This window comes from Arachis stenosperma, chromosome 10 (assembly GCF_014773155.1).
Source record: "Arachis stenosperma cultivar V10309 chromosome 10, arast.V10309.gnm1.PFL2, whole genome shotgun sequence".
NCBI classification, from domain to species: Eukaryota; Viridiplantae; Streptophyta; class Magnoliopsida; order Fabales; family Fabaceae; genus Arachis; species Arachis stenosperma.
Genome location: NC_080386.1, coordinates 6,978,731 through 6,993,135, shown reverse-complemented (window position 1 = coordinate 6,993,135; position 14,405 = coordinate 6,978,731). Strand labels below are relative to the sequence as shown.

The 14,405-nt window shown below is 30.8% G+C and overlaps 1 protein-coding gene across 5 annotated transcripts; it reads right to left on the bottom strand.

Moving 5' to 3' along the window:
- Positions 1–7,807: 7,807 nt before the first annotated feature.
- LOC130954707 (uncharacterized protein At1g10890) lies at positions 7,808–12,602 on the bottom strand. Of its 5 annotated transcripts, none has more exons than XM_057881466.1 (5): positions 12,365–12,602; positions 11,706–11,929; positions 10,294–10,509; positions 8,456–8,675; positions 7,808–8,221 (listed from the first exon to the last, which is right to left on the bottom strand). In XM_057881466.1, exons 2-5 carry the CDS (start codon positions 11,840–11,842, stop codon positions 7,955–7,957), a joined length of 840 nt encoding a protein of 279 aa, XP_057737449.1. In that variant the 5' UTR covers positions 11,843–11,929; positions 12,365–12,602; the 3' UTR covers positions 7,808–7,954. The 5 variants fall into 5 exon arrangements, 4 of the variants coding, with proteins under 4 accessions (XP_057737449.1, XP_057737451.1, XP_057737450.1 ...); XM_057881468.1 differs by having other exon boundaries at positions 10,628–11,929; positions 12,365–12,598; XM_057881467.1 differs by lacking the exon at positions 12,365–12,602 and adding an exon at positions 12,064–12,242.
- Between the last annotated feature and the right edge of the window lie 1,803 nt (positions 12,603–14,405).

The window sequence follows — 14,405 nt, the reverse complement described above, 5'->3', positions numbered from 1 at the left end:
TGTTTGTCTTGCCAAGAAAAGTATATGCCTTCATGCATCATGTTTGAAATAATGAAATGAAATAAAGTTACCTCACACTTAACGTGGCAGTTTAATCTTTTTTTTAAAGGAAATATCTGAATGAACAAACTCTGAAAATGCAAAATAAGATCCAACCAACACAAACATACCATAAACATAAGCATTAAAGTAGTTCTACCTAAAGTTACAAGCTCAAAATACTAGATACCCATATTTTATTAGATACCAACTGCTATATAACGTACACTTGTTCGTACTTTTTAATGAGTTTACGAGCTAAGAAGATTCAGAAGTCTTAATGACGTTGAAATCCAATTCCACTTCGATACCTAAGTCAGTAATATTTTTTAAATAATAAAGTGAATAATGTGTTATCTGCAGATTTTTTTTTATTCTGTTTTTTGATATACGTTATTAGACATATACTATCTTTTATTGTGTTTTAAATGTCTTGATTTGACAACGACACAAATTAATAATTTTATTAGTATGGATGATAACATAGTATTCTTATTTAGTCGCGATCTCAATATGCTATCTTTGTCAACAACGCCATTATATCAATTGAGTGCTTTATCATCTTGGGCATTATCCTTCCCAATTAGACTACCCCTCTTGACTCCATGACATCGGATAATTTACTTAGAGACAAATATAACATCTAAGTTATTACGGATTTTAAAGTAATTTTACAATTTGTTGATTATTTCATGCATATATACATAACTAGAAAAAGCTTAATTTTAAAGTAATTTGAGTGATTTGAGTAATTAGTTTATTCGTTTTCTTAAACAAGTATTAGAAAATCGAGTCCTAATTTATATATACAATAATTCATTGACCAATAATAAATTCTTAAATAAAACTTGAATGTGATAAATTAATTTTTAATCTATTAGATTGTCCATTAAAAAAAAAAGAAAACATTTGATTTCATACTAATTAAATAGATTATATTACAGACTCAATTTTCTTTAATTACATATTCAACCTTTTTTTGTTATTTCTTTTATTCAAATATAAGATGCAGCTGTCATATGTGCATTTGAAATAAATTAGATTTCATGAGAAACAAATTAAATGAAAACTTGAGAGAATCATACAGTCGGAATTAAATTTTTGAATGTATATATTGTGGCAGTGTACCCTTGTCCGTAGCTGCTCAGATGAATTGCATTATATAAAAAAGCGCAGAGTTATTAAACGCATTTCAATGTATAATTAAAAAATAATGCATATAAGACAAGGAATACAGATTCCTTTGCATAAGAAATGTTGCAGTTACGATGAAACTTTAGTTACTTCCAGCTTGTTACTCTTAAATAATTTTCATTCTAGAATCTCCTTATTGAAGAGATTTACATCTTAATTATAATCCAATTACAAAACCAACCTAGCTAGGGTTCTAGGTGTAGTCTGTTACAATCTAGCTTTGGGCATGGCACATTTATTCTTGAACTTAATATATATGATCATTTAAAGCTATGGTATACTTTGCATAACATTGTTTTCGAAATGTATATTATTACCCATTTAATATGCTTTCAGTTTTCATGGATTTTAGACACTAAATGATTAGGGTAATTTAATTAATTTGGTGATGGAATGATTTCACATGAACTAATATTTCACTAAAGTAAAGACCTATTAAAGAGGTAGGGTTATTAACTGTATTTAAATTTTTATTGATAACAAAAAGTTTTTTTGTTATTTTTGTCACCCTAATGTCAGAACTTTTTTTTTAATTATTTTATTAATGTTAAATTTTAAATTATAAATTTAAATACTAAAATTAATTAATATTAATGAACTAAAAATTAATTCCTCAGGTTAATTTACATTTACACGTGCACTTAATTAAGTAATATCGCATTAGTAAAAATAAAAATTAGGTGCAATAAAAATTAGTTCCTCATGTTAATTTACAGGTTTATTTAAAAGCGAAACTGATCCACATCTCCATATCCATGAATGCTACATCATACATAAAATTTCAAATTTGAAGAACCATGAAAAATAATTAAGGGATAATATAATAACCAGTAATAATAAACAGAAGAAAGGGAGAAAAAAAATATGTGTGCTATCCATCACTTTGTTCTAAATCCCTAAAACAAATCTTGTGTCTTGGAAGTTGGAACCCAAGCATGTAGCCAAAATAAAACTGGATCCAGGCATTCCCCATGAAAAAGGCAACAGCACCACCAAAAATGAATTAAAAACACAATACAAATATACTAATTAATAAGTACAATAAGAAATAAATAGTCTACTGATTCATAGAAAAAGAAAGATGATATATATTATATATATGAAGGTAATGGTAGATTGCTACCATGCTAGTAAACAGTAGTTACCAGAAATAATGAGGGTAGGCTGAAACTTGAAAGCAAGGAAATAAAAGCAGGCATGGAACTGAAACCCTAAAGATTCTAGCCTGACAAATATTTACAGAATTTCAAATTCCCTTGCATTGGGTTTCTCTGATCTAATCTCCAGCACACATTATTATTTAAAGGTTGAAACTTACGTGCAGTTAATTTCATAAATTTAATGACGGAAAAATTATTAAATAATTTATCATTTAATGTTCTCAATTATCAACTTTACATAAAGTTTAAGTATACCTTAATTTTCACTTTATTTAAAATAAATAAAAAAAATTTCCACATACACTAGATTAATAAATAATCACCAGGCAATCATGATATAATAATAACCAATAATGCAAGTAAAACAATTTTTTATTCAGCCATATACATATAATATACTTGACTGAAAACACAGTAACAGCATGATCATCAAGGTCAAAACAACATCTATCTTTTGTGATGGATCGATCTTAACTCGCTGGAATAATGCTAGATAAATGTTTCATGTTTCTTCCATGCAATTAATTTAATCATGTCTATGTCTATATTATTCCCAATGTAAACTGATCTTATTTATAATGTTAGTACTTCACATTTTTAAAACCCAAATTCCTCTAACTTGTAAGTAAGAAATAAAAAAAAATTGCCCTAATAATCATGATGCATCATCCCTCAAAGGGAGATTAGATCTCTCTTCGTCTTCGGAAGAGAGATCGAAAATGAAAAAGAGAGAGCGAGAGAGATCAAGTCGACGGGAATGAAGCCTGGTCCGAGATCTCACTATAAAGGGTATATAAGTACTCAATAAGTGACCTCGAGCCAAACAACATTCCCATCAACCTCAATCTCCCATTTTTATTTCCAACCATGGAAGATCACACCATAGAAGACCTAGCTATTTTTTCATCTCTCTCGAGAGAAAGAAAGAGCTAGAGAGGGAGAGAGAGAACAAAAGAAGCAGATGAAGAAGCAAAGAAAAAGGGTGAGGGAAGAGGGATATATAAAACCTAGGAAGTGGGGTGAAGTAGTAAGGGTTTGGTTTTGTTTAATAGGTTAAGGTTATCGATCAAATCATGGGTGGCGTGATTAAGGGCTCTCGCGTCTTTCTCTATTTTGGCATCTTTTGCCAAATATACTCTCTTTCAATAAGGCCAACCTAATTCGGATATCAAATTTCCATTCTTTATTCTTACTTTAATTTAAATTTCTGCTAACAAAGATCATATAGCATCATGTAATCCATCTCTATATTTGTTTAAGACCTATATAGGGCCATTAAACTTACCTAATTTTATTTAACATATATAAATAAATAACAAAAACTAGACGACGCCAATAAGTTATAACTCAAATAATATAATCTCTCCATACTTATCTAAAATATCGCGGACTCGAGTTTTCCTATCTTTAGAAAAAAAATTTTCTAAACCAAGTAGTTTGTTATATGCACGCTTTTTCAATGTCAATGTTGTCATTTTTTTATCTTTCTTCTTTTTCCTTTTCATCTTCTTTTCTTATCATGGTGGTCGTCATATTCATTTTCTTCTTTTTTTTATATACATATAAAAAATTAGAGCATAAAAATTTTAGTGCAGGACAGAACAATTTTTAAAGGATCACATTTTTAGAACATTAACTTACTAAACTAACAAAAAACATTCATAACAAAAACTTATGAGTTATAAATAAAAATTTTTATACTATGTAAATTTTTTTTATATTATATCGATACATTTATATCATGTGCAAAAATTTCTATGTTAAAAAATTAAAAAAAAAATATGATACAAATACTATTTTTTTATTTGACTTATATCAACTTGATCAAATTAAAAAATGTTTGTACATGTAAAATTACCAAATAAATAAATGTATATATTCATCCTAACAGCATTTTGAACCGTTGATATGTATTTTTATGAAAATGGATCTCTCTCTCTCTTTCCCTTCTCAAATATTGATCTTATCAAATATAATCTTTCACCATATATGTTCTTTTTTCTGGATGTTTTCTTTAGCCTCACATAAAGATTGTACCTAGCTACTTCCCTAAATATATATATATATATATATATATATATATATATATATATATATATATATATATATATATATGCAATTTAATTAATATAATTTATAACAAAATTAAAGTTATTTGACATGATATATACATATATATCATAAAAGAGAAGACGTTAGTGTTTCAATAATTTGGTTTAAAATGATGAAATATCAATTATCAAAAGAAATCCTAATATATATATATATATATATATATATATATATATATATATATGGCTTAGTTTAGTAATATTTTTTAAAGAGGTGTTTTTTTTATTTTATGTTTGATAAATAAAAAAGGTAATGTATTTATATTTGTAGCTTTTTAAAGATAAAGAACTCTTAAGGTAAAATTTTTTAAAGTAAATTTGTGTTAATCAAAATAAAAAGTTTAATATAACTTTATATATTAATTAAATTTTAATTCAACTTTTACGATATTTATGTTTATTTTAGTATTTTTAAATTTTAAATTATTTTATCAAATATAATTATTGTTGTTTCAACTTATTGAAAGTAATTTCAATTTGATTTATCAAATATAAATGTTACAAATTTTAAAAATTAATTTTTTAAAAATTAATTTTTATAAAATATTTTAAAAAGTTAAAACTTTATCATACCAAACTTAAAAGAATATATTTATTTTGATTTTAAATTAAACCTTTGTGTATTTATGTATTTATTTGACTTCTTTAAAGTTATCATGCAGATAAACTGAAGGAACAAAAAAATGAAGAACTAGTTACGGCTTTGAATTCCACACATAATAAAACTTATTCATAAAACAAATGATTAATTCATCCTTTTGTTTCAATATATACAAATATCAAACTTTAAGACTTTTTTTTACGAAGACTTAACAAAAATATGTAGTTAATTTAAGGTTCAGCTTTTTTTTTCTTCAAAAGTAGTTCATCAAAATTGATTTTTGAAAAATATTCTTCTAAAAATTATAGCACTTATCTTTAATAGATCAAACTAAAAATAATTTTTAATAAGTAATAATAATTGTTTGGTAAAATAAATTTAAAATTTTAAAGGACCATAACAAACATATATGAAATTATATTAAAATTTTTAATTTTGATAGATACAACTAATTTAAAAAGATATATTTTCAGATGTTTTAAAAAATACTTTTAACTTTTAAAAAGATTTTTTTATTATTATTAAGTGCAAAACAAAATGCTAATACTTTATTAAATAGCGCGAACAACTCTTTAACAAATTTTATCAAACCAAATTTAAGTATTTAAATCATCTTTATATAAATATAAATATATATTGATAACTACGATATAATATAATCTAACAAATCTCTTGTTAGAGTAAGGATTTAAAGATATCAATCAAAATACTATAATCTTCTTTAGATTTAGGTAACATAAGAAGATACATGTTCAAATTATTAATTATTATTATAATAAATATATAAAAAATTAATTTTTAATGTATTTATTATATGTTTATTAAAAAATTTAAAAATATTTATTAACAATAACTTTAATATATATACTCTTATATAGAACACATTAATTAAACCCATCACTTTTTTTTTTGAAATTAGAAATAAGATTTGAACTCGTAACTTTTAAATGAATATAGAGAGTATATTATTTAAATTATGGACTTTACTAAGTAGATAATAATTTTTGTGAAGTATGTGAACAATGAGCTCTAAAATTGGCCCAATAAAGTAAAAACATACTACACTTTTAAATTATCTACCTAAATCTTAATATTAGAATAACTATTCGCACACCTAGTGAATTGAACATCCAGATATATCCATTATTCACATTGTTTAATATTTTCATTCTCTACCTATACTTTTTCTTAAATTATAACTGGTTAACATTAAACTCGTCACCTTTGCTTACTAATATATAAATTTTTGTATATTTTTTATACAAAGTTTTTAGAGGTGAATAATTTTGACAAAATAAAAATTTAGGTACAGTCGACTTTACGTAAAGTTAATAACTAAAAATCGTTAAATAATTTAACTGATTTGATTAAATTTTTATCTAATAACTCTCAACTATTAATTTAACGTGAAGTTGACTCCACCAAATTTCGAACTTTTGACAAATATTTGTGTGTCCGTAAAAGAGGTGAATTGAATAGAGAGAAAGGTCATTGAATAGAAGAGAGAGGAGTCAACGACAATGGACGGACAAGAGTGGACCACGTGAGAGTGAGACGACAGCATAATGCAGAGTGCAGAATTCAGCATGCATCATGCATCATGCATCGGGCACTGCACCTTGAATTCAATGCACTCATCTGCTCTGTCTCTTTTCTCCATTTGGGGGGTCCACGTACCTTGTCTCTCTACGTGGCATTCTCTGGTTGGTTTCAACTGTCAGGGTCAACTCGTCTTGGCAATTATATGTTAATGATGATACATCATCATGCATGCATGTGGGTCACCAAAAACTTTTCACTTCTCTTCTCTTCTGACACTCTCACACCCAATCTTACCCTCATCATTCCCCTACTTTCATTTCCCATTTCTATTTCAATTTCTTAGTATTCGATTGCCTTTTCGTTACTTTCTCTTTTGCATTGTTGCAATGTAGTGCTAGTATTACAGTATTTATTAAAAATGATTTTCAAATATGATTGTGCTTTTTCAAGTATATAGAAAGGTGTATGGATTTTCATCTTATAATGGAGCGGGATAACAATAGATTAAACGTGGCGGATCTAACTATATATTATAATAAGAACACAACAGCATTTTTAAGATTGTGAATATATATCTCTAGATATGGTCATGTGAAAACACATGAAAGGACATATTCTCTGGTTTTGTTTGAGAGGTAAAATGCAAATTGTACAGGGAACCTTGGCAACCACCTCAATTCTATGATAATTACATAGCATGAAACCTTACAGTGTGGTCAAGCTCCATGTAGAGATTCAACTGATTCAGTAGGGTTGCAGCTTTTCTTGTTAGTAGTATTTTGTTGGGAAGAAAATTGTGGTGAAATTTTTTATAAATAAATTTGACATATAAAATTAGAGTTTATTCATAAAACTTCTCACCGTATTTTTATTTAGTCATACCCTTTGTCTTTGTGATCTAACAAAATTCTCGGGGAGAAAACAGGAACACTATGTTGTTCCCTCCGCTTATGAATGTAAAGGCTGCCATCAGAAACAAAATTTTATCAAGCCCAATGGGCCTATTAGCCCAATCAATGACATATGTTGCCCCCTTTCATCTATAGTGAGCATCATTTCCCAACAGAAAAAAGAAAAAAGAGACCATCAAAGACACAAAATATATGACAAACTAGGTGGGGATCTGACCCAAAAAAAAAAAAGAAAAGAAAAAAACTAGGTGGGGGCAATGGAGGAATCTAATTCAATGTTTTAATCAGATACAAAGGTGTCATGAGGAGCAGAGGAGGCTACAAAGTTTCATCAAAATTACAAAAGCCGAATACGAGTTCAGGCCAAATAATAGACTCAAAGGTAAATTGCCAAAGTCATTTGGATCCTAGAGCAAATGACAACTTGGGTCGGGATTTGTTTTTACCCAACAACTTTATTTGGTTCAAACGTTCCTGCTCCTCTTCTTGTTTCTTCCTTCTCATGGCCTCTTCTTTCTGCCTCTGCAACTCTTCGAGCTCTCTGTATCGTTCCTCCTCCCTCCTCTGCTGCTCTAGAGCCTCTCTTCTCTGAGCTTCTTCGGTCTTCCTCTTGTTCTCCTCAAGTATCCTCTCGAGTTCTTCTTTTTCTTTCCGAGCTTGTTCCTGCACCGAAACATACATAATCTAACAAGTTTTCCACATGACTTCAAAGTGCAATGCAGACATAGAACTTTAGGCATCACAAGAATTAATGTTACACCAAGGCCCTAAAATGGTACCTATATAATATGCTAATGATGTAAAATGAACTAAGTCTTGAGTACATCCTATTAATTATTTTCCCAAAGCAGGGAAAGCACAACAGAGGTGGAGTGATTAGAAACACATATGATATACCTCCTTCCGTTTAGCTTCAATAACAGCAGCTTCTTTTTCTTTTTCAAGTTGGGCTGTGACTTCAACATTTAGTCTCTTTCGTCCCTCTTCCAACCGCCTTTGAATCTCGACCTGAACCTCCTCGGAGTTCAAGCTTTCTTCAACTCTCTTACGAATGGCTTCTTCAACTCTCTTTGCAGTCTCTTCTTCTATTAATTTCAATTCCGCTTCCTGTTGACGCCTGTGAAAATATACAAAATGTTAAGCATGAAAATGGCCACTCAAACAGAAGAGAATGCCACACAAAAGTGAACTCATGTTTTCCATCATACAGAACTAAGGACTACAGCTGGACACTAGGCTTTTCTTCATTTTTTTTCTTTCTACCCTTTCCTAAATTACTTAATGAAAACCACAATCAATCGCAAACTAACCTCCATGACGACAAATGCACAAAAAAACGGTTATGCTTTTAAGGCATACCTCTATTGGATCCTGATCCAAACAAATCAGTTTCAAAACTGGTGAACAGTAGATAAATGAGGCAGCCATTAGCCAATTTGATCATCAAACATAACAAGTTGAATTATAGCAGTACCTTCCTTCAGACAAGCCCGTGGAGACGAAATTCAAGTAACCTGCTGAAATTTTAAACTAATCATGGAAATATTTGGAACTTTTACACTAAACATCTTTCACAAGTTAGTTGTTTAACATAGGTCTTCTCTTTTGACAGTTGTGCCAAAAGCATCAGAAAAATTTATAAAAATCATATGTTCATCCTACTGAAAATAATATTCACTCTGTTGAGCCAGAGAGAAACTCATTAAATGACAACTATGCCAAAAGGAAAAGCTTCACTTAAAGGAACACCATAACCAAACTACCTGAACATGGGTAACTAATCTGCAAGTCCAATTCCTAGAACCTTAGATGTGGCTTACAGGATTAGATCAATTATACAACCCTAAAATATAACCACAGCCCACTGATAAAAGATCAATAATAGACCTTATCACATTAAAGGAGGGATGCAATCTAATTTTTCTGCGAGTCAAAAAAATTTAGAAAAAAAGGGAGAAAGGATAAGAAATCCTATTAGAACAACCAAATGACCATACAGAGGAAAATAAATTAGAAAGCTTTAGAGTAGGAGAGGATCAAAATTAGTGAGAGAAATCCCCTGCAGAAAGCATGTGTTAATTCTCAAAACAGAGAGAAACACTGCCTCATGAGAAATCTGATGAAAAAAGAGATTCAATATCCTATTATTTTATGTAATTTTGTCTTCTTTTACAGACTTGAATCATAAACTAGTCAACAAATCACTATGGTCACATAGGAAGTGCATCGTGAGAGAGGATAAAGAGCAAAACTTAGTATTCCATAGCTCAACCTAGGAAAAGATTTTGTGTTCTAAAATGCAAATATCCTAAGTCAAATCTATTAAGAAAATTTAGATGCAAGGACAATTAGACCACAAAAGTGGAGGATGTCAACAGCAGAATTCTGAAATAGTTCTACCGGGGAAATTTGAGATGACCAGATCTCTTTCACCAAAGAATTAGAAACAGTTACAAAGGTTTACAGTGGTAACATTCGTCTTCAATTTTTCTATTTTTCCAGGAAGTAGTTGTCTTACCCGGAATATGCACATTTGTTTTTCAGACAGAATATTTTAAGGTCTCGATTTTCTAGTAGTGAATTACAAGCAACACATAAGAACTGAAATTATCACCATGAACCATAAGGAGCTATCCATTAGTAAATCACTAAATCATAAGTTCCATCCTATGCCATAGCTCCAGTATAAGTGAAGAAGGAATAGAGTTAGAACTCATGACAAATGAATCATCTACCTTTTCTTCTCTTCTTCTTTCCTTTGTTTGTCAACAACATTTTTCTGCTCTATTGACCCAAGACTTGAACTGGAAGACTTGTGAACAGGAGATAGCGAAGAACTCCGGCTTCTATGTCTTCTATATCGTTTCGTGGCTGGAGATCGACTTCTATGGCGCCTCGGAGTTGGGGAACGGCTTCTGTGGCCTCTTGGTGAAATAGAGCGACTTTTTCGCCTGTACGATGACACAGAAGATCATAAGCAATGAACTAGTGCAAATTAACAGATATATTAAGTGAACATAACACCTACCCACTGTCTACCACACTAAAGCCAAAAACATATACAGTTACCTCATCAATTGCTATTAACCATTGTGTGCTCCATCTTTTTACCACATGAAGAAGCAAATGTCACAATTGAGCAAGGGCAATAAAAAATCATCAGCACCCACCACCTGCTCACATCTCTCACTTCCCAAGTTACGAACTGATCTTCTAATTTGGTTATAGATGGCATATATCCTATCTTTTTCACTATATTATTATGGTGTATATAAATGTTATTGAAGACTAACAACTCCACATAACAATAGAAAAGCCCTCAAAAAGAAAGAAACCCAATAAAAATTTCTGAAAATAAGCATCATCAACACCAAACAGTTATGACAAAAATGCCTAATCCTTATAAATTAGAACTATGAGTCATTCAACATAATAGAATGTCCTCATTAAGTGGCCAAGCTGCTGAATAGAAGGGAGAATCCAAACAAAGAATAAGAAATCTAGCTCCCCACTGCTGTCACAAGGCAATGGTTGTGACTTGTGCCAAATAAAAAGCAAAAATGTTTTTCAAAATATGAAAAAGAAAATAAAAATAATATGTAAAACACAAAAGCAAAAAGGAAACCTTTTATGATAATGAAAACAAGTGCAGCCTAAATTTCATAACTTTTTTCACAAATTAATATAATAAAAGGTAAACAGTCCTACTAAAACACATCGTTTTACCCATATCACCTCATAATTAACCCCAAACCACTTAAAAAAACCTTGCAATATTCTCAAGTTTATAGTGTCAATTGAAATTTGGGAGATATATATTACATCTGTTTAATATCCTTGTTTTGTCCATTCAGCATCCAACCTGAAAACAAATCTAATATACCAAATACAGAAATTTGCATTCATTGAACATTTGAGATAACATCAATAGTAAACAAATATGAATTGAAATCATTCCTACTTCTACAAATTTACAATATAAGGGGAAAAAAGATACAAAATTTCCATGAATATAAGTGTTTAAGATTCATATTTTGCAACAAATACATCGTAAATCATAAAGTCCTCCGTAATTCTAACTCAATATGAAGGATACAGTATTCTATCATAAAGAAAACGAATCAATTAATCATACAAAAGGCGTCACCTGCTATGAGAGTAGGATGAATAAGGAGATCGACTTCTGTCTTTTCTGCTCCTCCTGCTATGCCTGTGTCCAATAGGAGACGGCGAATGCCTACGCCGATGGGGAGGCGATCTTGATCGCGATACGTCTCGAGGCATCTCTTTACGCCTAATCCCCAATAAGATTAAGACAATTTTCGACTTAAGACCCAGGAGTCAGGACAACTCAAAAAGAAAATCGCTGCCCTGTGAAAACAAATATCAATAAATTAAAAATCTAACAGTTGAGAATAGACAACAGAAATACTCAAAAAGCAAAACAAACTTATTATGCACACAGAATAATCATCAGAATCAAAGATATCAAAGTTGAAAACAACAGGATCGAAGCCATGACTTCTGAGGCTCAAGAGCTTAGGGAAAATTGTGAAGTCTCAGCTAAACTTTACTGGTAGAATCATAAAACTAAAAGAACATGACTAGGCAGCTAAATAACATGGTAATATAGGATTTTTATTGGCCACGAGAGTATAAATTAAACCCTAGGTATTTAGGAACAAAACAACACTAGAGCAACCGATTATTATAGTAGATAACATATTTACATAATTGAGGTCAACAATAGATAGGTTGAAATTCAAATCAATGGATTTAATGGCAAAAGAATATCACACACGGTACCTCGGAAATGACAGAGAGAGAGTGGGAGGTCGGAGATGAGTGGAGCTTCCGACGAGATGAGCGGAACAGACACCCGGCCGGACGTAACGGAAGGCGGTCGGCCGGCTTGCCAGGTGAGGCTGACGGAGGTAGGGACAGAGAAGAACACGACGAAATTAGAATTTTCTTTTTTTTTTTTGGTAATTTCAGAATAGCTATTCCAATGTGTTTTTATCGTTATTCTCTTTTTCGGTTTTTTCCTTCCTTAATTTGAGTTATTCTTTCTTTATCTTTTTTTCCCCCTTAATGTATTGTTTGGATTCGTATAGTAATGTTTACTAAATGGGCCTAAATATTTACCTTGAGAAAAAATAGGTTTTAAGTCCAATAAAAGAAATCCCATAAATAAAAAACTGACATCCAACAAATTCTAAAACTGAAATCTGTTTTGTTTTTGGGCTTCGTTGGACTGAAGCCCAGAACAAGGAAACCAGAGAATCAGAGAACCTAGGATGGGACCAACGCAAGTTGGCACAGATAGATGAGGATCTGTGTCCCTTAACCATCTCTCCCGGGTTAGATACTCACTGAAGGATGGAAATGGAGCTTACTTGCTTGGGAGGATCGCCCACTTTGTGTGCCTCTGCAATACCCGAGGGATTAGTCATTGAGCTTTCGGCCTGATGGATATCTGATGCAAACCAAAAAAAAAAAAAGAGAACCAGGGATGGGTCTTTTTCTAATTCTTCCTCTTTCTGGAAACGAGTCGCCGGAGACCACCTTCCTTCCAATTTTGGATCGCCGCCGCTACTTCCATGGATGTAGTGGGTGATGTCTTCTTCTCCCCAGAAACCTCCCTGATTTCCTTCCTTAAACTTCAAACCGGAACTCCCCAAGTTCTTTGCTTTGTCACTTGGGATGTGTTGCATCAAAAAAAGGTAATGTCCACTTTATTTAGTTTCTAGAATTCGTTTGATAATTCAGTTTGATCATTGTTGATTTTTGAAATAGCCAATTAAGTTTATATTCTAAAAAAATGCACTTCTATTGACTCATTTGAGAGGGGGACTTGATCATTTTTAAAAGTTAGGAATTAAATTGATTTATCAAGTTAATTTGAGTGGCTAGTTCACTCGTCCATTTCAGCGAGGGTTGGAGTTTGAATCCCGGCATGTATATGTAGCAACTTGTTGGCCAACCCCAGACATTCAAATGGAGCTGTGGCAAACTTTTTATTGGTGTCACACGAGGTGAGACAATGAAATAACAGATGATCTTAATCCAGATATATATAGATAAGTTTAATTTTAATATACTTGGATAGTAATATGTAATTGGATATATAGGTATAAGTGTACAACATCTTTATATTGGTGGCATGCCAAAGTTAAATTATGTTATATATATTATTCAAAAATATTTTCTAGAAGAATGTTAGAGGCCATCAGAATTGATTGTTTTTGGCCATCAATTAGCTATCAATTTTTAAAAATATGGAATAAAGTATGTTGGTGGATTACTAGACTAAAAGAACTAGACTAAAGGAATTGAGTTGGTGGCTAAATGATGACAAAAAACAATAAATTTTGATGATATCCTAACATTTCTCTATTTTGTACTTGGAAATATTTTTTATAATATGCTATCTTATAAAGCTAGTTGTCTAGATGTTAAAATCCAACTAAGAACTGCACACAAGGTGTTAAATAAACACTATCCCGACAAATCGATTATGATATCTCCCATCAATTTGAACATTATGAAATGTAATCGGAGTTCAACCGATACATTTGCTCAAAATGATTTTTCTGACCAAAGCTAACTACTCTACTTCATATGCACTGAAAAATCTTGCATGATTTGCATTTGTTTTTACAAAGAAGATATTATTAGAAGGAAAGACTCTTCTAACTTACACACAAATCAGACTTTATCCATGAACAAGATGTTACAACATACAATGATTTTAAGACAGAACATACTAGGAAAATACAATAGGCAAAAGCACAACTTGCTTGTTATTTCTTAATAAAACATTAATGCAAACCATGAAGCGATATGG

Coding starts and splice junctions, on each gene's coding strand:
- LOC130954707 (XM_057881466.1), bottom strand. CDS start 11,842: ATGCCTCGAGACGTATCGCGATCAAGATCGCCTCCCCATCGGCGTAGG. Junction 10,510..11,705: donor TCATCCTACTCTCATAGCAG/GTGACGCCTTTT, acceptor GTCATCGTACAG/GCGAAAAAGTCGCTCTATTT. Junction 8,676..10,293: donor AAAGAAGAAGAGAAGAAAAG/GTAGATGATTCA, acceptor ATATTTTCACAG/GCGTCAACAGGAAGCGGAAT.